At 37.3% G+C, this 21,910-nt stretch overlaps 1 protein-coding gene across 3 annotated transcripts in view; it reads right to left on the bottom strand.

The window, feature by feature from the left end:
• WDR11 (WD repeat domain 11) overlaps positions 1-21,681 on the bottom strand; it is a 46,052-nt gene extending 24,371 nt beyond the window's left edge. Inside the window, exons 1-11 of one of the 3 annotated variants that reach the window (XM_040606564.1) lie at positions 21,480-21,681; positions 20,132-20,243; positions 16,299-16,452; positions 12,481-12,654; positions 11,182-11,368; positions 9,092-9,257; positions 8,288-8,402; positions 7,132-7,327; positions 5,147-5,250; positions 3,820-3,999; positions 1,933-2,017 (exon numbers count right to left, since the gene is read on the bottom strand). In XM_040606564.1, coding sequence (XP_040462498.1) covers positions 1,933-2,017; positions 3,820-3,999; positions 5,147-5,250; positions 7,132-7,327; positions 8,288-8,402; positions 9,092-9,257; positions 11,182-11,368; positions 12,481-12,654; positions 16,299-16,452; positions 20,132-20,243; positions 21,480-21,565 — 1,559 coding nt within the window. In that variant the 5' untranslated portion in view covers positions 21,566-21,681. The remainder of the gene's footprint in view (positions 1-1,932; positions 2,018-3,819; positions 4,000-5,146; positions 5,251-7,131; positions 7,328-8,287; positions 8,403-9,091; positions 9,258-11,181; positions 11,369-12,480; positions 12,655-16,298; positions 16,453-20,131; positions 20,244-21,479) is intronic. The other 2 variants (XM_040606562.1, XM_040606563.1) reach the window with 2 other exon arrangements.
• Positions 21,682-21,910: the final 229 nt, after the last annotated feature.

Raw genomic sequence — 21,910 nt, 5'->3', positions numbered from 1 at the left:
ATTTCAGCGTTACTCACGAGTATGAACTATCTTAAACGGAGAACAGAAAGACAATTCTCCCTCCTCCTAAGCACAATACAGAATTGCAAAGTTTAAAAAAAACCCAAAAAACATCATGTAGCATGTGACTACATTATGTAGCTTCTACAAAAGAACACTTCAATAGCCAAAAAAAAAAATATGTCAGAATTGCTAGTACCTAAACAATTCAGTGGCCGTGGTTTTAGCACACTTGTTATGTACAGGACAGTTGCCATTCCAAAGACCTTATTTTTATTACATTCTCTTCTCAAACTACAGAGTGCTGAAAACTCTGCTGGCCTTGAGTCATGATTTCAGGGTATTCTAAATTACATACTAAAATAATGATGTTTGCTGAAGGTGTATTTTCAGGGAAAAATTAAATAGAGGCATTACCCAATCTATCTGCATTTTAGAGGTAAAATAACAATTCCCACTGAAAGAAAAACTGTCGCACTCCATGAATATTAATTACAAAAAAAAAAAAAAATCCCCATGCCTTATTCTACATTGCTTAAAGCATTCCCGTGAGCCTGTAAAAATTATGTAGAAAGTCACTCAGATCATTAAGTACAGAATTGAGGAAATTAAAACAAGTATTTAAGACTTACCCAGATAACAGCTCACAGCTAAATAAAATTCACAATCATTTAAATTTTGTTCTAGAACTACCACTTTTATGAGGACAGTTGCTAAAAAGACAAATGTATTCTTTAAGTTTCTCAAAAAACTTTGGAAAACCTTTAGAAATTGAAAAGCCCAAACTAACAATACTTCAAATAATCATGAAGCCTAAATAATAGATAAAGAAGTATTTTTTAAAAAGCAGTATTTCTTCTGTCTCCCCATTTTAAATATTTTTTTTTAATCTCTGAAATGTTATTAGTGGTTTTCACTTTGAATTCTATAATGACCTTAATAAGAAAAAAGTAATATCCTCTTGTGCTGCACGACAAGAAATAAAACGAAAATAATTTTCTAAGTAGGTAATGGCATGAAACCATAAAACTGAAATGGTTTATAACAGAAAGGGACAACGTTGATTAATCACACCAAACAAATATACTGAATAATTTGGTGGTAGATTCAAAGCAGGTTTCCATAATGAAATCCTAAAGCTATCTATTCTCTGTCACCTGTACTTTTCTTAACATTTTGTAGAATGAATAGTAAAATGAAGACCTTAACCTGAGAAAGGCTTCATGCCACAAGTCTGATACAAATTTTTACTCATATTACTACCAAAATATGTTTTATTTCCACACTTAAATCTGTCTGGAAATATGTATCCAGCAAGCACCATACTGAGTATCTTTGCCATTAGTTATCCAAAAAGTCATGCCATTGTGTACACACAAACACACACTACAACAGCTTTAAAACTAACCCTGTGCCTTCTGAGGATGCATAAATACTGAGTCCTGTATTCAATCTTTATAATGTTTCAACAATAAAATTATTTTTACTTCGGTTAGGACTACAACTGTCTCAATAGCAATTTCAGCCCCAGGGGGCAAAGTAAATAAACCCTGGCGTACAAAACAGAATCATTTCAAAGAATGCAATCTATGAATCACAACAGTTATAAAAATAAGACACTGTAATAACGTTTCTTGTCTTAAAAAGACTTCTTTGTACTACAATGGACTCAAGAAACAAAGTAGTTGATATGCATCCTAGATCAGCAGGCACAGATACATTGAACTAAATATTAGGATTGTAAGTTTCACTGTAATTCTGACAGTGTATTACTGCTTATATATTGCAGAGAAACTTTTAAGGTTTGTTACTCAATAGGAAATTTTCTTGAGCATCATTGACAATGAAGCAAGACTTGCACATTGCTGGTACAATGTTACATGTTTTAGTGTTTGTCTCCCAGAAGGATTATAGAAGGAGTTAAAATCTTACTTGACTTCACAGGAATGGATGCTTAACTCTTTGTGTAAGAGTCCACTTGTAAGATGAAACACCAGGACAGAGCCATTACTTGTACCTATAAAAAGTGATTTTAGAAAAAGAATATTTACACCCATTTTATTCTTCTCTTCTGTAACTTAGTGCAAATGCAGCATTTACAGTTGTTTCTCTCGTTTTATTTTTAAATATCTATAACTATTATATTTTACAATTAAAGAAGTATTTTGATATCTAGTGCTTAAATCCCGAACATTACACTCCCCAAGGTTCTCCACAGCCAGTGATATCCATTTGGATCAAGACATTTTCCTGAACCTATTTGTAGAGCCTGTAGAAAATCTGCTTATTCTTGCATTTTCACAACATACCCAGCTGCAGGAAAAAGTAATGTTTCTTTTTGTTTTGATTACTCAAGATCAGGAAAATTATTAATTGCTACCCACCAATAATCCCTGGGGTGAATACTGGGTAAGTTTTACCAAATCATTAAAGCAATTCTGCTTTCTCATCCCTGAAATAACGACCTCTTTCAAATTACAAATCAATAACTAGTAGCTATGACCTTTAATAAGATAAAGACCCTCCTGAAACACCGAAAGTTACAATTTTCTATTAGACACTGGGAACGCTTACTTGTTCTTCTCTTTTTTCTTTATACCTGTATCAACTTTATTAAATACAACAATGGATACTTAAAGAGCAATTCAGGTACCTTAAGTGTAGAATGCTGCATACCTTGCTGTAAACGTTCTTTATACCTACTATTAGTTTCCTAATCTTTATATTTCACCTGTTTTAACAGCCACAGCTTACATAAAATCAAAAGTTATATTTCAGTAGCATCACATCATGTAATGATAGCTTGCCTACATTTTAGAACACAACTACCGATGGTACTTTTAGCTCAGTAATAACCGAAGTACTACGAGAACTGCACACATACATACATGCATTATTATGGTGTTTTCATTACTGGAGTGGCATCCTCTTTGTAAGCCCCTGTGTAACATTCATCTTTGCAATACCCCTGTGCTCCATCCAAAACCCTAAGGCTCCGTACCACAGGCAACCTTAAGAATAACAAGAATCTCCCAAGTCTGACTTGCAACAGGCAGAGTCTTGACTGGGCAGCTCAGAATCAGCTGATATCTTAAACATATCAGAAGCACGTTTCAACAACCTAAATCTGCAAGTCTGATCTGAGAAATTACTACGATCTTTAAATTACAGCATCTCTGTGTCTACAGCTCCAGTCTGCTGACTGCAGAGAAAGACAGCAACCTGTATCGATACACTGTGAAATCCGTGGTCTGAAAAGGCATGCCAGAAGAATCACACTTAAATAGGGAGAACTTACAGTTAAAAATCAGGTGCTCACTGGCAACTATTCTGATATCTAGAGGAGTTCAACTACATTTGTAATAAGACAGAATAGATTCATACGTGGAAAATTACGTGCTTTAAGTGTAATTTTATGTACTTACACCAGAACAAAAATACAGTCTCTATGAAGCTCATTTACTTACTCTAGCAACGCAGTGCTGCAGAAGTCCACATTTATTGGTGTTTAGAATGCAGTGAAAGCAGCACTTAACCAGAGTGTGTCAACAGACCAATATCATAGTAAATGAAAGGATAAATACAAACCTGTTAATATATTGCAATTCTTCAAGTAGCATTACTTAAACCCTAGACAGAAAAAAAAATATCCAAAGGCTATCACGGATGCAAACTAATACAATGGTTGCTACCTGTGATTAGTTACAAAGGATCAAAAGACAGATTGATTTGGTTTTTTTCTGTATCAGTAACTATACTTGTATTTAATATAGAATATATGATTTTGAAAGCCATGAATAACCTATTCAAGGCACTTACCAACAGCAAGGATTGGTTCATACTGTTTAATATTTTTTGTTGTAAGAGGTGGGCACATACGGATAGCAAATGGAGGCAAAGGAAGTCCTGAAAGGAGTCCTGTCAGCAGAAATTTGAGGTGCACTTCTTGCAGAAAAGAGCTCTTTAACTGTTCTTCTCCAGCAATTGTGCCTTGCCCTGCTTAAAAATTAATACTTGTTAGTATTAAATTTTAATCAGAGGTGTTATGGAAAGTTATCAGACACAATATAATAAATACTACAATAAAATAAACAATAATAAAAACTACAAATAGCCTAACATATAAAATAGCAATGTTTATTTAAAGACACATTCCCTCCTGTTGAACTTTTGGTGAAACTTTTTGGAAGACTGCACTTCTAATTTCTCCAATACTAACCATCTTCCCTAACAGTAAGGAGAAAAAAAAAAAAAATATGGAGGGGGACGATGACGACGACGGAGTAAGTGCAATAATTTCAGTCTTCTTCCAGAATTCAAGGGTAGCTTTATTTTTTTTATTATTAGACCAATTCAAAAACTTATGGAGATATAACTCCAAACAGTAAAAACTGAGTGCAATGTACCACTAGAAATACAGTGAATTTGCTCAGATACAAGAACATAGATGGGCACAAAAAAAAGATTTAATTCCACTGCTGTACACCACCTGCAGTCAGGAAGTACAGGTAAGCAAGGTACAAAATAACAATAGCTATGATGTCAATGACTACAGGAAATGCAGGTAAGAGAAAAATCATGCCCTAAATGTCATTTTTAAACATAAAAGATAAAATGCAAAAGAACCTGCCACAGTGGTAAGCTGCCTGCAGTGGCTAATATAATTTTTAATAAAAGCAATCCCAAATATGCACCTTTGTATCTTTGAGCAGCACTACTCGCTTTTCCAGCAAAAATTAGTTTTAAAACATAGCAGTAACCATTATCTTTATGGAACATTTATCAATATTGAAGTGTCGGATACTATCTAGATTTCACAAAGATGGGATGCATCACATAAATTCTCTTCATCCGTTTAAGATTACTTTCAAAAAATGAAGGAGCTTTAGTCAAATTCCATTTGAAATTTCTTTTTTCTTTCCTCAGAGAAAATGAACTTTGAACATCAGTCCTCAACACAAAATCCTCAAAAAGATTAACTGGATAATTTCTTTAGCAAACAGGAATTATTTTCTTTCAGAATTACTATTTAAATTGCATATAAAATAATTCTAACATACATACTTCTTAAGTAAGCTAAGATCTACAAAATTATTCAAAAATCCTAGAAATGGGCAGCAGTAATATTAGCGAAAGAAATTCTTACCAATCATATTGTCTAACGAGAGGTCTGGAAGTTTATTTTGGAATGCTCCTACAGGAATTCCACAGAATGAGACTGGGGAATACAAAGGTGATGCACTTGAACTGCTGTAAAAGAAAGGAAAACAAGATCTTAATACAAACTGCATTGCCTGTGACTTAGGTCCTTGACTTTGTTTTTCCCCCAGGTTGTTCTTTCAGTATTCCTACCACTTATTACTTGCACAATATTTTAGGAAGATTATTCCCCCTATCAACTTCCATGAGCATAATGCACACAAAAAGGAACAATTTACAAAACAACTTTAATCTTTCTTAGAGATATTTGTAAGTAACAGAAAAACAGATACATCCCTTGCTCTGAAGCGAGCATTGAATGAAGGCTTTTAAATATATTGTGTATTAATATGCTGAGCTATGTTAATCAATACAGCTGAGCACCAATCATAAATATTTTGACATTTAAGAACAGATTCCCAAACTTATGGAACAGTTTTTGTTAACCTATGTAAACTTCTTATGTAAGTTCCAGATGACGACACCCGTAACTGAAGCAGTGCCTTTCACCTAAACATACGAAACACGACTGCCTCTGCATATACAAAGCTACAGCAGAAACTTAACGGTATTACCCACGTTTAGAGTCTTGCGGGATATCTGTGCATCAAGGGTTTGTGTTATTTTTCCCCCAATGAGGGTGACCAGGTTCCAGCACATCTCCATCTAAAAGGGACTCAAACAGCCCTTGCAGCATTGGCAGTCGTATCTTGCTGGGCTGAGGGCAGGTCTAGGTCATAACAAAGACCAAAGACCACTGACTGCACCCAGCTGTACACAAAAATGCACTTTAAGGCATATACACAGCCTTTTTTCTTTAAAATCACACTTTAACAGACTTTGAGTTCAAATTTTAATTAAGACCATCAAATCCAGCAGGATCAAGAGCCAACAGAAGAAGATTCCTTCCAAATCCATTACAGCCTGTGCCAACTAGAAATAAGCTTTACCTGTCAGTACAATTCAACCATACCCAGAATCTTCTAGACTCAGTAGTTCTTATATTATTATTACATTTTCCCTGGCTATATAATCATGACAAAGATCAATTTTTTAGAAATGGGTCTAAGAATACAAGTAGTAAAACCCAGCAACATATGGATCCTAAAGAACTGTCTTGGATATGCATCACAAAGAATGCATCTAACAGTATTTTTGTAGAACACCAAGAATAAAAACATTAAATGACTGATAAGCAACAAAGGGATCTACGTTGACAATATGGTACTACTGTCATTTAAAAGCGTACTAAGAATTCTTTACTTCTTTTATGGCAGGAAGTTCTTTATTTTATTCAATACTACTTTAAAAGTTTATTGCAGCTGAACAACCTTAATACAACGAATGTTCAAAGAACAATGCTACTTTGTATAGTATTTTTAGAGACCGCTCAAAATATAAAACTCTAAAGGTTTTGTATACAATATTTAGACCACTGTATTCCAGCCACCTGCTGTGCAGCCTCATATTGTGCCGTGTCAAATTCATGCATTATCTAGCAGAAAGCCCTACTAAAAATTTAGTCCTTTCAAGACTCTCATTTTGAAGTCCTTTCGTGTAAATGAGAGGGAAGATCCATCCCTGAGGAAAATTATGCAGTCTGAAGAAAGCCAAATGAGAAGAAAATGTTTCCCCCAAATAATATGAACGTTCATTCTATCTTTTGTTTCCTTATTCCGATCACTTAGTATGGTATTATTTTTTAAAGAAAGAAGAGTAAATAAGTTCCTTAACTTCCCCAAACCAAGGGAACTAACCTATTCCTATGATGTATTTTGTTACTATTCCTTTCATTCACACAAATGTATAGCACATGTCACAATACCATACACACAAGGACATCACTGTTGCTTTTAGAATATAATTAAATATTACACACCACTTGTTAATATAACAGATGGAAACTTTGGTAAGAAAAAGAAATCCCATTACCTGTTACGCACATTTCTGCCAGAAATACTGGATTTTAACTCCCAGATCATTACCCTGCCATCACTGACTATGAGAGCTGCAGAGTTCTCATTCACTGGGCAACACACCATACTGAAGGGCCGAACAGTTTTTGTTACTCTGATAGCATCACACTGACTTCTTAAATCATAAATCAGCTCCTGAACTGGGTCTGGATCTGTAACATCAATGTCCCACAGGGGACAAACAATTAGAGTGGAAAACATGTGACGTGATCAATCAACAGAGGTAAATTTGCAGCATGACTGAATTCTTTGGTTGAAATCCACATGCTTCCTGTGCAACAATTAGGAAAAACAATCAAAAACTATACGCTGTTCATCTTGCTGTACGCAACACAGCTCTGAAAAGTTCTCCAAAGTGTAACTTAGTCTTTAAAATCTCTTATTCCACATCAATCTTGGAAAATGTACAAAATTACTGTTTCGTCTCTGGGCAGAAAGTGCATCTGCTCTCCACAATCCAAAACTCATTTGGTTTATTGGTAACACTGGAAACAAGTAATTTAGCTCACTAGAAATTACCGAAGTGTCAAAACCAAAGCGAAAAAGCCAAACTCTAACCAAAAAGAAGGACTTTTTTACATTTACAGAACTATGTTTTGTCTTCTTTTTTCCAGTCTCCTCCATTATACTTAAAAGGCTATTCTTGGTAACATTACATAAAAGAGACAAAGGTTTAATAATTTAAATTTTAATCTTTAAGCCCATGTCTTAGTTCTAAACTCAATTCTTCCAATTGACCATGACATCCAAAACCTTGTGTTTCCTTCAAAAATATGTTTTTTCTGAAAGATAAAAAGAAAACTCTAATCATCTTGTATCTAAAACATTCTTGTATATGTGACTGTATAAGCCACTTCCATAAGTGAGGTATTATTTAGTGATAAAAGGATTTGCAGGATATTAATATATCTTACTTTGTACTAAATATCTGAGAAGTCAAAAACAAATTTGGGAAAGCACAGCATAAATTTAAATTTAATTTATAAGAGAAAAAATACCAGAAGGGCTGTAACTCACTACCCTGTATGAAGCATGATGGTTAATATTGGTATTAATGTATTAATTAAAATGCCTCAAAGTTCACTTCTAGACTTTTTTGATACAAAACTTACCTGGCTCTTCATTTGGAGTTCCAGTTATAGTGCAGTTTGATCTGCGAACTCTTAAAGTTATACAACCATTTTCATGCAGGCAAAATAACCCATCACGCTGAAAACAAGGAATTACCTAGGTAAAGAGATACTACATTATATTCCATTATCAAAATTTTATCCTTTGCAAATGAACATACAATTCCCGATGTATATACGGGTCAACAAAGAGTTACCATTAATGCAACATTTCAATGATTTCTTTAGCTATATTGCTTGTGACTAGAAGTCCATTAATTTGAGAAATTCATTGAAAGTTTTTGTTTTAATCATTTGCTGGTTTGGGCTTTGTTTGGGTTTGGTCATTTGTTTTTTTATAAACACTGATGCACTCCTACATACTACTTTTAGCTATCACTTTTTTAAAAAAACAACACTTTCTTTTTTGGCATCAGAATTCACGATTCCAAGTGAATAATGATGTATCAGTAAGACCACAGGCTAGACTTAGCTGTCTAATTAAGCAAAGGCAGATGATCAGAGATCTAGTATTAACTTGTGCATAAGCAGCTTAACCACCGGAGAATGAAATGTCCTTTTTCCACAGCACTATTTCCACACCGGTAACTTTTGTAACACCTCAAAATGAAGTGGGTTTGCTGCAGACTTCAGAAAACTAAATTAAACAATGCTTGGTTTAGAGGACCTTTTTCCTCCTGATAAGCTAACTTCTTGTCACCCTCTAGAACTAATCAGAGTGTCACGAACTCGTATATCATCTTAATAAACTACCACAATGATAGAACCCAATCAAATTTTCATTACCTGTAGGAAAGGCACACCTGTTCTTTCAATTGCAATCACACCCACTGTCTGATTCACTTCCAAGTCAAGAATCAAAATTTCTCTGGGATACAACAGCAGCATGTAGTTTCTTTTGGAAGGCAAATAAGACAACTGAAGACAGTCATTGAGTGTTACAGATTCAGCACTGTAAAACATCAGATATAAAATTTAATCAAGTTGTGTCAACAAATACGTCAAGTTCAAAATAAAATTAACAGTACACATTTTCCTGCAACTGCACTTTTTCAAATATTCCTTATTTTGATCACTAGGCAACTGTAGGTTTCAATTTAATTGCTATAGCTATAGCAAAGCATCACTGACCTTCAAGATACACACTCCGCTGACTTTTGTCTAAATAAGATTATAAAATAGTTTTTAAAATAGTATGTGATTCAAATGGAAGAAGTGTAACTCTTGCATATCTCAAATACAAACCAATTCAATTATGAACACTGCTAGCTGCAATGACATTTACTGGTGTTCATGGGAAATTACTCTTAAACATACTGCTGAGTTCAATTTTTATATTATTATGCATATTACTTTATTTTGAAATGAATTGAACTAGCCTATCAAGAACACTAGCCTTCAAAACTCAGATAAAGTAGCAAAGAGCAGGAAAGTTCATTATTTTGTTGAATGTTAACAGAAGATTGACTGCAAGGTAAAGAGGTTCATTAGGTACATGCAATCCAATGAACTGTACTTAAGTGACACTGAAGAAAACCGTTCTCATACTGTGCTCAGTTCTGAAAGCCTCTGAACTCATTTAACGTATCACACCTTCCGAGTCGTGTTTTTTAATCTCCTCATTCTACCACACAACTAACCCCCCTACACAGTTGTATCTCCTGCCTTGCTTCAGAAGTACAAGTCCCCTTTTGTCTGCCATCACCTTCCTGACAACCTCCTGCTCCTCTTTCCCCAAAGTTCCCCTAAACTCATGTAAAACCACATAAATCATTGCTGCTATAATTATTCTTCCCTTTTTCCCATTCTAGTTTTTTCAGGTGTTCTGGATGGAAAAGGAGGGAGAAAAAAAAAAGACTATCATACCTTTGGCAATATTCACATACAACTGAAAATGCAGTTGGCAGAATGCAGGGAAATTGTATTTTTGTGGATTTGGTGTTACTACATAGCACATATAAGGCTGAAGCAGCATATGTACTGTCTCAGTACTTGCAAATCATGTGTTCTGTCCAATGCAGCATAAATCAGTCATTATAAAACACAAAATGACAAGATCAATGCCATTAACTTCACGGGGAAATCACAATTCTTAAATGATTACAAGAGGAGGTATCAAGTCTTCTCTCCAGTTTGCAATTTAAACACCTTATTAAAACAGATTATAAATTTCATAGCTTCACTAAATTTTGGTGTCAACTGCTAACTGATAATTAGCTTGTTCTCACATTCACTAGAGGTTTGAGAAATACTTGTATTACTTAAGTAGAAGATACAAGAGGAAAAAAAAAGAATTATACTGGACAGGAAAGTGGCCTAGAGAATTTCTAACAAAAAAAAGTATATCTCAAAACACAACAACTTTAGTTTTAAAAGGTCAGAAAATACACAAATAGATATGTATAAATTCTATTTTTATTTATACACTATTAACTTAAAAACCGCCTCCCTACTGCAGTATCATCTACATCAGAATGACAACTCTTCTCAGGGATCTGTACTTACATGATTTTTATTCTCTTATTATATCCCTTCTCATTCCACAATTGAAACTAATTACATTAGGCCATTTTCAACATTTTTTCCCCTAAGAAACTCGTTTCTGAATTTATACCTGCATGAAAACCTGTTAGTGAAGGGAGAACATTATGGGATTAACTTATATAAAATATACTGGGATGACACATCTATTTTTACAAACAAAACAGGATGAATGACTGTCAATGTTTTATTCTTAAATAATGTCCTCACCTAGCATATCTATCTATCTGCCTCACCCAATGAAATTTCTTTTTTTAAAAATTAATTACCTCATTATATATATAAAATATGTAAGTATACAAAGCATTATCTGAGAAGAAATATTTGCAGCCTACCTTGGTTTTTCGTTACTGATCAAGATTTTTACTTTATCAAGGGCCTTTTTGGCCCCTGTAGCAGCAGCCAGCTTGTTGTGAGAAGGACTGGAGTGGGGACTAGAGATGTAAACTTTCTTCCCTGAGCTGGCAGGAGCTTTGGAAGGGGAGAAGTCAGAGATGAACACTATTCCTTCACTGGTGAGCACTGTACCAAGAAAAACAATTTTTATTATAGCAAAATACAATCTGCAATTTGATTGTGACATTCCATTTTAATGAAATTTTGGTGGAGATAAATGCTAATAACTTTAATAATACCGTATTAGGTAGAAAACTCTTAACCTGAGACCACTGGCGCACTCTACTGAAAAAATGGTCATTACAATTAATTAATATCCACAAAATTAAATTTTTCAAAATTAAATCTATACTAAAAAAATACTGTGAGGATTACTGGCAGAAACCTCTTGGTTGCTCAGAACAGTTATTCTCTCTCATCAACTTTTTTTTCTTTAAGCTTCACAATGCAAATAGAAGGCAGGGTTGCCCGTATCAGCTACATCACCAGTTTCGTTCTATGCAGAACATAGCTTAAAGAATCATTAACTTACATTGTTTATGTTGCAGCATAAAGATTCAGCTAAGCTGTAAAGACGGAGCTAAGATTTTACTACACGTTTATAGAAGGTTGAACGATATGACAGATTTTTGAAAAATACAACTACAAAGCCTCAGAACTGCACTGTTTCATTACAGATCAGGACTGATGAAGATTAATTAAAGAATAAAACAGTGACTCTTCTCTTGGGGTTTTTTTTCTGCTAAAATGTGAATAAATCTGCACTACATCCCCCTTTGATGTCTGAATTGCTTCTGAAATCGATGCTCACATTGTATTCCTTTAAAAATAAATCCTTTCTGTTGAAAAAAGTATTTATTTTTTGTCTACTCATCTCACTCTATATTCCCCCAGCATCCATTCTTTTCTAGCTTTTTATGTCAGTTTAACAAGCCTCTCTGTACTTGGCTTCCTCCAGCTCCCTACCTACATACTTTACACCTTCTTTTGTAAAGTCTCAAACATTTCTTTTCAGAATTCTAACCTCTCTACTCATGCCTACTTTTCGTCTCCCCTTTACACAATGGCATCTTATTTTAGAAGATTCTACACTAGCCAAAGACTCCCCTGTCTTTGTTCTGAAACTTCTTCTTGGCATTGATGACATTATTCTCTCCAGTCCATTACTTTTAATCTCAATATTAATATTTTAGTTTAACATTTTTCCTGGTCACATTATTTTATACATATAAACTTACAAGCTAAGTGTGATGGATCAAAGGGGTCAAATGAAAAAGACAGGATATTTTCAGCGTAACTTTTCTTCCAAAGTTTGGTGCCTGTGTCTGCATTCCACAGTACAATATAGTTAGGCGGGTGAACTGCAAGCAGTAAATCTCTAGAAGCATCTTGATTCCACAACCACTGCATGTCTGTCAAAAGAAAGAAGGAACAACAGTGAAATTAATTCTCAAAAAAAGCCTGTTCTATTTTAAAACTATTCTTCTTCTGTAATACCCCACCTTTAATGAAATGAACAGTGACTTGCTAGTAACAAGATACCTCTATTTCACAATTCTAAAAAAATAAATTTTTTTTACGGCCTGAATTTCTGTTTTTACCAAGCAGCAATAAACTGGGTTACACACATCTACCCACATGCACACAACCCACACCCTATCTGAGGAAGTCAGATCTTTTCAGACAGTGAATTACTACCTGAAACAACATACCGCACTGCACAGAACCACTGCAGAGTAGAAACAAAAGAACCATGCACCATCCCAGGTAATATCTGGGATGACACCACAAACGAACCATAACACCATCCGAAGTTAATATTTGAGATGGTATCAGTATTGGACCTGGAAACAAATGTCTTCTCCACTTCAAATACTTTTTAAACAGAGTCTTAAGTTCAAGAGTAAAACGAAACGGACTGTAAAGCATCATCAAGCATACAAGTACAGTGATTAAATGTCAGCCTGAAGAGGTCTGGTCACCAGTTATCATGGCTGGGCATCATTTAAACATTCCAGATAAATGGACACGAAATACTAAGTTTTCTGTCAATAAGAACAGTCAGAGACGCCTCAGTGACTTGAAAAGAGCTGTATTAAAGCTACCTGCATGCTCCATGGGGCAGTACTTTAGACAACAGAATGGGTCAGCCAGGCAGTGGATGAAGTCCTCCCAGTCCAGCTCCTACACTCACTGACTGATCCCACCAAGCCACACCTTCTCTACAGCATATTCGTATGTACTTAGATACCAAAAAAACTTACTTCCTGAGCTGTTCCTCTGTACTATCAATTCAGCTTTTTCAGAGCTGGGAAGTGCTCTTCACTGGATTTCATAGAAAAAAAATAAATAGATCAGCCATGTGTGTGCTAATCAGCTACACCGTAAGTTAACAAAAGGTTAACTCCTCCTCAGCTGAATGCTGAGTTTGGATCAAATAAAGAAGAGTGCCTTACACCGATGCACTGCTTTTATCCTCATTGAAACAGTGAGGCTCCACCCGTTATCCTACAAAGCTCTTACAGGTACCACACAGAGAACCAGCAGGTGACTCTGGTGCTCGATCTCTGTATTTGCACCATTTTCTACAGGCTTGTAAAAAGCCAGAGGCCTCAGAAACGGAAAGGAAAAGAATCTGCTTTTGTTAGAGGTTATTGTTGAATCAAATCAGGGACTGAGGACAGAACAGAATTTTAATTCCGTTGCTTACTAACTTTTTTTCTCACCCAGCAGACTGGAAATTCTTCATTGGGTCTGAAAACCTAGAGAAATCTTCAAATGGCATGGTCAAAACTCCACCAAACATTCAGTGAACTGGTGTCAGGAGTAAATAAAATGCAACTTATAAACACACACACACAGAGAAATAAAATTAATAAAATCCACTGCAGTCAACAGAATAAATTTTCAGTGTCCCACTATCAGACTTACAATATTGCATCTACTTTCACAATATTTATAAAAACAGAATAAAATTAAACCCACTTAATCTCATAAGTGGACTTTCATATAGAAATCAAAAATAAAAAACAGGTATAACACAATCATCATCACAAATTTTTAGAATAGTCCAACTAAACTATAAATTATTCTTAGAAACTCATTATGGTAGTTTCTCAGAGGGAAGGGGAAAAAAAAAAAAAAGTGTTCTGAATTTTACTTCAGAAATAATCTGCAGACATACTGCTAGCACAGACAGCAGTAGTAATAAACAGAAATCTGGAATATGCAGCAGAGCGTGTAGATGCTGCTGTACTTGCAGAGTTATTCCTCCCAGCTAATTCTGAAAGAGCCACTCTGATGCTGGCAACAGTCCACTGGCCGCATCCGCAGGTTCTGGAAACATGACAGCCACAACAGCACAGCCACAAAGCTAACCAGATGCCAGTGCCCCAGCCAGCTCCTGGTCCACGCTGTTAGAACTGGTTCCAACAGACAGAAAAGTGCCTACCACAAGTAGGTAGAACCAAAAAAACCAAGTGTTACAATAGTAGTAGAGTACTTAGTACCAACTACAAGCTGCACCTGTTAAAGCAACAGTAAAAATGGTATTGAGTGCGTGATGCAGCAAGGAAGGAAGTCTAGATCTTTTGATTCCCTGTTCTAACGACTACCTTATCTTTTTCACTGATGAAGTAAAAGATGCTAACGAGTGAAAGGGAGCATCCGATGGACAACACCTTGCTAACAGACGAGCACAAAAAAAAGCAAGCAAAAAGACACTCATTATTCCTCTCCAATACATTCTCTTAATTGTGTTAGACGTGGTCAGTGGCTACATTTTCCATTCTCTCTCCTTCATCAGACCAACGAAGATAGTACTGACTTCTGCGGCAGGCTTCTAGAGATGTCTGCCTCTAGCACAAGCAAACATAAATCTTCTATAGCTTACATCATAAATGCATAGCTCCTTTCTCCACGCTTGTTTGTTTGTTTTGGGTTTTTTGTAGGATTTTGTTTGTTTGTTTGGGGTTTGTTTGTGGGTTTTGGTTTTGCTGTTTGGGGTTTTTTTACTTCCCTCAGAGACTTGTGAAATTCCTGAATGAGATCACAATTTCTTCTCTGGTAATGGGATAAAGAATCTCCAAACATCCACCTGCCCGGAACTGCTCGCATAGAGTTTATTGGATATTTTTCAGACCTTCCCAGCTGCACTGAGCTACCACCCACAGAACAGAATCAAAGGACGAGAACACTACTACTAGATTTTTTCAAATGAAAGCCAAACTCAGTTATTTATACCATCTCTAAATTTCTTTTTTTCTCTGGACTGTTTATGTCCTCACCATTTACATCTAATTAATTACACTGAACCTACTCAAACATATCATACTCAGTTTCAAGACTTCATAAGACCAACTCCAACGTGAAACCTACCTGATTTACAACTGTTCCCTACGCAAGAATTTACACAGTATCTCATTCTTTCTCCATTTCACTTTTCACATCGTAATATTGCTATGCACAGAAAAGCCTCCCTGCTGTTGTAAATTAGACAACTGCACAGATGCCCAAAATCCCTGTCTCTCTCTAGTTACATTGCAAAGGTATGTTAGCATGATAATATATTTGATCAGAACTAGCTACATAATGAACGATCTAAATAATTGTCAAAGTATACGTGCATAATCAAAACTATCAGTATTACATTGCTGTAAGTTAAGAAAGTACTACACCACTACAGAAGGCATTGACGTTCAGGTGCAAACTGCGCTACATCGCCAATTCAAAAGCAGGTTGAGGTGCGTGACACTAAATATTCCTATTTCAATCAACAACATTAATAAAAATAGATATTTCTTTTGCCACATTTTTTGCCACTTTTTGCCAATCTTGGAAGGTATTACCATAATGAATTAAATCTCACAGCATCCATCTGGGAAACAGTAAATCTTGCATTTACACATAAAATGAGTAAACAAACATACAGACAGCTAGTATCCCACCAGTAAAATTTAATGGCAGAACTGAGCACAATCTAAAAAATCTAGGTGATGGATTTGTACACAATGCACCATAAAGTAACTTCCATACAAACAACACGCGCTATCATTACCTTGAATTGGTTTCGCGTGTTCTTGTATTTCACAACGAGCTGTTCCTGTTGCCACATCCCACACAATTATTTTTCCACTAACATCAGCAGAAGCTAAACGTAAAGAATACGGAGAGCCAATATTGTGATGGTAATTTTCTTTAGCCCATTTAACCTGAAGATACAGATGAAAATTGGTCAAAGGTGGCAAACATATCTAACAAAGATACCAAACTTCACGTTTTTCAGATGGATACACAAATAACAATTAACTTAACAAAAAAGCACAGTAATAGTTAATATTAATAGCACCTCTGTGAGCATACCTTTAAGCTACCATGAGTTGTGCAAATTTAAGGTATGTTGTAACTGTGCTGCATGGCTGATGGTTGATATTTTCAAATTACATAAATCAACAACCCTTGTTCCTGATGGTAACTAAATCAATCCGTAAATATATGCTATATTTATAAAAAGTTTACACAAATGTTTATAGAGGAAACTAAATGGCAATGTTTAAGGCTCTGTGGGCATCCACAAACCTATACCCAACGATTTCCAAACAAATGCAAGGTGAAAATTTGCCACCTAACTTTCATATACCTCCTAAACCATGTTGTTTTCCTAATCCATCAAATATAAATGTATTACAGTATTGGGAAGGAAGGTTAGTCTTTAATCTATGTGTTATCTCATGCCACGCTATTGCTGACATCTACTATCTTTTTTGTCCTCAGCCTGTTGCCCCCACTGATTTTTCTACATACCAACTTTCTGGTTTGGGATTTCATGCTGCACGGGCTTGCAAGTTGGAAATACTTACGAAAACTGTGTCTTAAAATTTGAAACATTGTCTACATTATAAGGACATTATAATTAATGAGATAAGGAGATAACACTGACCTCTTCCTGATCTATTCAATACAGACTTGTTTTGCTTTCTGCTTTAAAGGAGAACTTCTGCCCCTAAGAGAGACTGAAGACAGTAACAGAATAAAGAAGCCTTAATGCTAAGCTAATGGGAATTTACCTATTACAAAAATGATTCTGTAGATCGCTATGTGCTGTCACAGTACCAGACCAGAGAAACAGTGAGGCCAAACACAAGACTTTTTGCAGATATTGAAAGCATGACATTAAAAAAATACAAATAGAGTTCTCATTAGGCATCACTAACTTTGCAACATAAATTAAGACTTATAACGACATTCAGAGCACTGTAGCCACCTTTGTGCTACATCCTAGTCACACCTCCAAGACAGGCATCTCAAAAGCCTAGCAGAATAAATTAAACACGACACATGCACGACAAGCAACCTTCATAGAGCTTTAGCTGTAAACCCAAACCATGTTTCTACCAGAATAACAAAGAATACTTGGGAAACTCTCCTCAACCTGCAAATTTCAGTTTTGCAGTTCCTGCTTCCCTGCTGTTCAAAAAAAAAAAAAACCCATAAGGATACCTATACATAGCTATTAAAAAAAGGTAATTGTAGATACCTACAAAGCTATTTATTCCTCAGTTAAACATATATTACTTTGAAGCAAATTCCAAGTCTGGAAAACATTATTTCCCAAGGCAGGAGCTGTCAACAAATTATGAAAAACAAAAAGGAGATCTTTACACTATCAGTCTTAACCACAGCTCAGGTGGAGCCCTCATATCTTAAGCCCCCTTTCCTTACTGCAGTCGCACTGCTCCAACAGTGTCCCCACACACAACTTGAACCTCTGCTACAAGAAATTATTTTCTGACTGTATTGGTCACTGCGAGTCTACTGTCTACCCTGACTTCAAAATACAGCAGCATTTGTCAGAAACAGGAACCAGAGGTGAGGTTTTTAGTAACTGTATTTTCTTACAATCTATCTCACCTAATTTATAATGCCTTATTATCTGTTTATTAATACACTGAAACAGACACAAATACAATTTCAATCTTCTCATTTTCGTGATAGATCAAAAAATTCCTCCTGTAACTAGATTTTCTTTTGTAAAAGCACTCTTTCAAGTACTCTTTGTTAAGGTTCAAAAAAATCAGACATAATCCACTCCGTACAAACTTATCAGTCTCCCACAAACACCCTGTGGACAGATGGACAACTAAAGATGGATCAATTTTCAGTGAAACCACGACCTATTCCATGCACAGTTATGACAGCCAAAGGCCAGGCAGTACTTCTAGAAAAATAGTTAAATGGACTGCAGAAGAATTATGGAACAATTGGGTTTTTATTACAGATTCACGTGTGTTGAAATTCTTCAGAACTGAAAAGTGGGGTTTTGGGGAGAAGACCACCAGCAGACTGAGCCTGCTGGCGTGAACCTCTGCTACCAAGAGTTTAAGTCAGACATACACAGTAGACTTCTTACAGATCCCCTCCAGTTTATTTATGCTGTTAGCACTTACAAACGCTTAAAAAAAAGTTAGGAATTGTACAAAATTTCTCAGAAATGTAAAGGTATCTGCAGTGTTCATGGCCTTATAATAACTTCCTCATATAATGCCTATTTCTTAAAGTCAAACAGAATTTCACTTCATTCTTCCTCCTTACAAATTACTCTTTTTCTTCCAGTCTATTTCTATCAATAAAGTATCACATAGTGGTTTTGAAAAATTATCTTATAAATTATATAAAAACTATTTGGACTCCAGCATTTGGCTTCCCATCGAAATAATGTTGCTTCTCAAAGCTAGTGAATGTAGCTGAAGCACATTAAAATATTATCGCTACATGGACCAAAAACGGATTTTGCTACAACTTATTATCCAAGCTAAGTGAAAACTTTAAAACACAGTCACCACTACAGCTGCTACCTCTGTACCACTTACATTTTCTGTTTTTTACACAATTACAGACATTGGAATGGATATGTTCACCTTAAAGGGCAGCTTGAAGACAACTGAGGCTACAGGCATGTTTACCCAAAGAAGTTAAGTTGCCAGAAGGCAAGCAAAAGTATTGATTCACAGTGCTGCTCATTCTCTGTGGTTGCTGTCATGAACACACCTTTGCTCTGAGATAACTGAGAAATAATCTCTCCTTACCAAGTCAAACAAGTTGCCTGACATTTACCACCAACGAATTCGTAACAGTGACAAAAGCTCTAAGTTGAAAGCAATGTTTGGGCAACCCTGAGAACCCCCAAACTTCACAGAAAGATTAGGGCACCTACACGAACATGCCGGAAAAAATCAGTTTTCAGTCCTTTGTGATGTTTCAGCATTATTTTTAAACATGTCACAGTACACAAGACTCAAAAAACAACATAAATATATCTGATTTGAAACCTAACCCTTCTACCTTCCTTTTTTGCCAGTCAGTTTAAAAATTCTCTCTAATCAAATAAAATTCCTTAAGCTTAAATTTTAAACATTTTGTATTGCTAAATACATGTTCAGTTTAGTCTGCTATTGTTTCTTTCCTATAGGTAAGAGGAGAAGTAAAAACTTAAAAGTAACTTTCTAGTTGAATGGTGCACTGGTTACCCACACAACAGGAACGATCAGCCAGGATATCAACGAAGACATTCATTTGATATGTTGTGATGTTCATTTGAAATTCTGTCACATGAAGAGCTTTCTTGGAAACATTTCTGTCTGTGTTCTATAATGCTACCAAATGTTTCTGTATATTCTGTACCTTCTATGAAGGTATACAACCAACCTCAGCTCGAATTTCAGCATGTAAGGTTTGATTTAGCTGTAAAACAGATCATGTAAAATACAGATATGTTACAACAGATTTTATGTGAAAATCAAGGGCAATATAACGTCAAGTATTTACAGTGATCTAGAAAAATAATACACACACCAGAATCAAGTAATACACCTTAAAACACGTACATCTCACCTTGACAACGCTAGCTTTGTGTCTTTCCAAGACCTGTAAAGTCTGAGCAGTATTGGCATCAACTACCAGCACCAGAGAATGACATCCATATGCAATCAAACCTTGCCAGCCCCTAGGAAAGCATGATCATCATCAAAGAACAAAAAGCACTTCACATCAAGAACGAGGCTCTTTTTTTATAAGTTGGTTGCAAGCTACTAGACACAAACATCAAACAGTGAAAATTATTTAATAACATAAAACTCAAAAGTATTATAAAATGCCATTGCTGCACTATCTGTTGAAACATTTGCTGATGGAAACCTACGCCACCGCAAAGCATCTCTTTGTGTCCATCTATAAAAATCATCTTCTGTAGATTTAGGACTTCATATTGGAGTTCAGGAAAAGCATTCCCAAATTTTATATATAAGCATGCAGGTAAGCTATATATTTGAAATCATATGATTAATTGCATCTCTCTTTTTTTTATTTTATTGAGACAAAAAGGAGCATGTGAACAATGATACAGTAATTACAACATCTGCTTAGGCCTGACTTCAGGAGAGGTTACTGCGGCCAGAGATGACAATTATAAAATGATGGTGGAGTTCAAGCAATGGGAACAAAGGAGAAAACCAAAGTTTTAAAGTAAGAACTTCAGAGTACTTCAGTGTCCACTGCTTTGCAAGCTGACAAACCTAAAAATTTCAAAAAAATGACTTGGTCCAGCTCTCAATTTCTCGCCCTAAGATTCAGCAGCGTTAGGGTAATGCTTTACAGCACAGCTGGGTGAGCTCATTGTTCAGAGCAAGGAACACAAACCCCGAGGTATGTACTGGCTTTGCACATCAAGTCTCAAAAACAACAGAAAGGCAAACCAGAAGCTGCTCTGATCTGTACAGTTCGCTGCACCAACGAGACCTCTGCCCGGTGAGGCAGATGCCATTGCCAGGAGGGAACGTTCTCCCCTAGGGCCGCGGTTTCGCTCATGCCCGAGCCAGGCAGCAGCAACCCCGCCCGGCCCCGCGGCGAGGCCGGGCACGCAGCAGCTCGCACCGTGGCTAGTGGGACGGGGCTCGCCTCGGCCACAGCAGCACAAAACAAGACCCAAGTGCCTGCGCTGGCCACCTCTGCCCCCGCCGCCCTGCTCGCCCGGCAGCTCCGGGCGCCGCTGGAGCCTCGGCACCGGGGCGTGGGGCTGTGCGAAGGGTCCGGCTACCAGCGCGGGCTGGCGGGCGGCGGCAGGAGGCAGAGGAGCCGCGGGGCGGCCCCGGGAGACGCCGCGGGGAGAGGCCGGGACCCCGCAGCCGCCCCCCTCCCCTCCCCGAGCCCGGCAGACCGCCCCCGCCGCGGCCCGGCCCCTCACCAGTCCGCCGCGCCCCTGTTCGGCGCGCTGAGGGCGCCCGTCAGGGTCCGCGCCGGCAGCTTGATGTTCACCGTGAAGCGCTGCATGGCGAGGCCGGGGAGCGCCGGGGCAGCCCAAGCCCGGGCGGTCGGTGGCCGAGTAGCACCGCCCGAGCGCCGCCGCGTAGGAAGCGCCGCCTCAGCGGTGCCGCCGGTCCGGCCCGCCGTGGTCCGCCGGGGCCCCGTGGCTCGGGAACGGCAGTTCCGGCGGCGGCCACGCCCGCAGCTGCTCGCTGGGCCTGCGCTAGGCCGCGGCGGCCCCCGCACGGCGGCGGCCCGTCATCTGGGCCACCGGCCCGCCGTGTCTGGCTTCCAGCCCGCCCCACGGTGCCTGCGGGCAGCGCCAGGACAGCCACCGGGGCCAGGGGACACGGGCTTTGCCTCGCTCGCTTT

Source organism: Falco naumanni, chromosome 9, assembly GCF_017639655.2.
Source record: "Falco naumanni isolate bFalNau1 chromosome 9, bFalNau1.pat, whole genome shotgun sequence".
Lineage (NCBI taxonomy): Eukaryota > Metazoa > Chordata > Aves > Falconiformes > Falconidae > Falco > Falco naumanni.
Note: the sequence above shows the minus strand (reverse complement) of the source record. Positions and strands in the feature narration are given on the sequence as shown.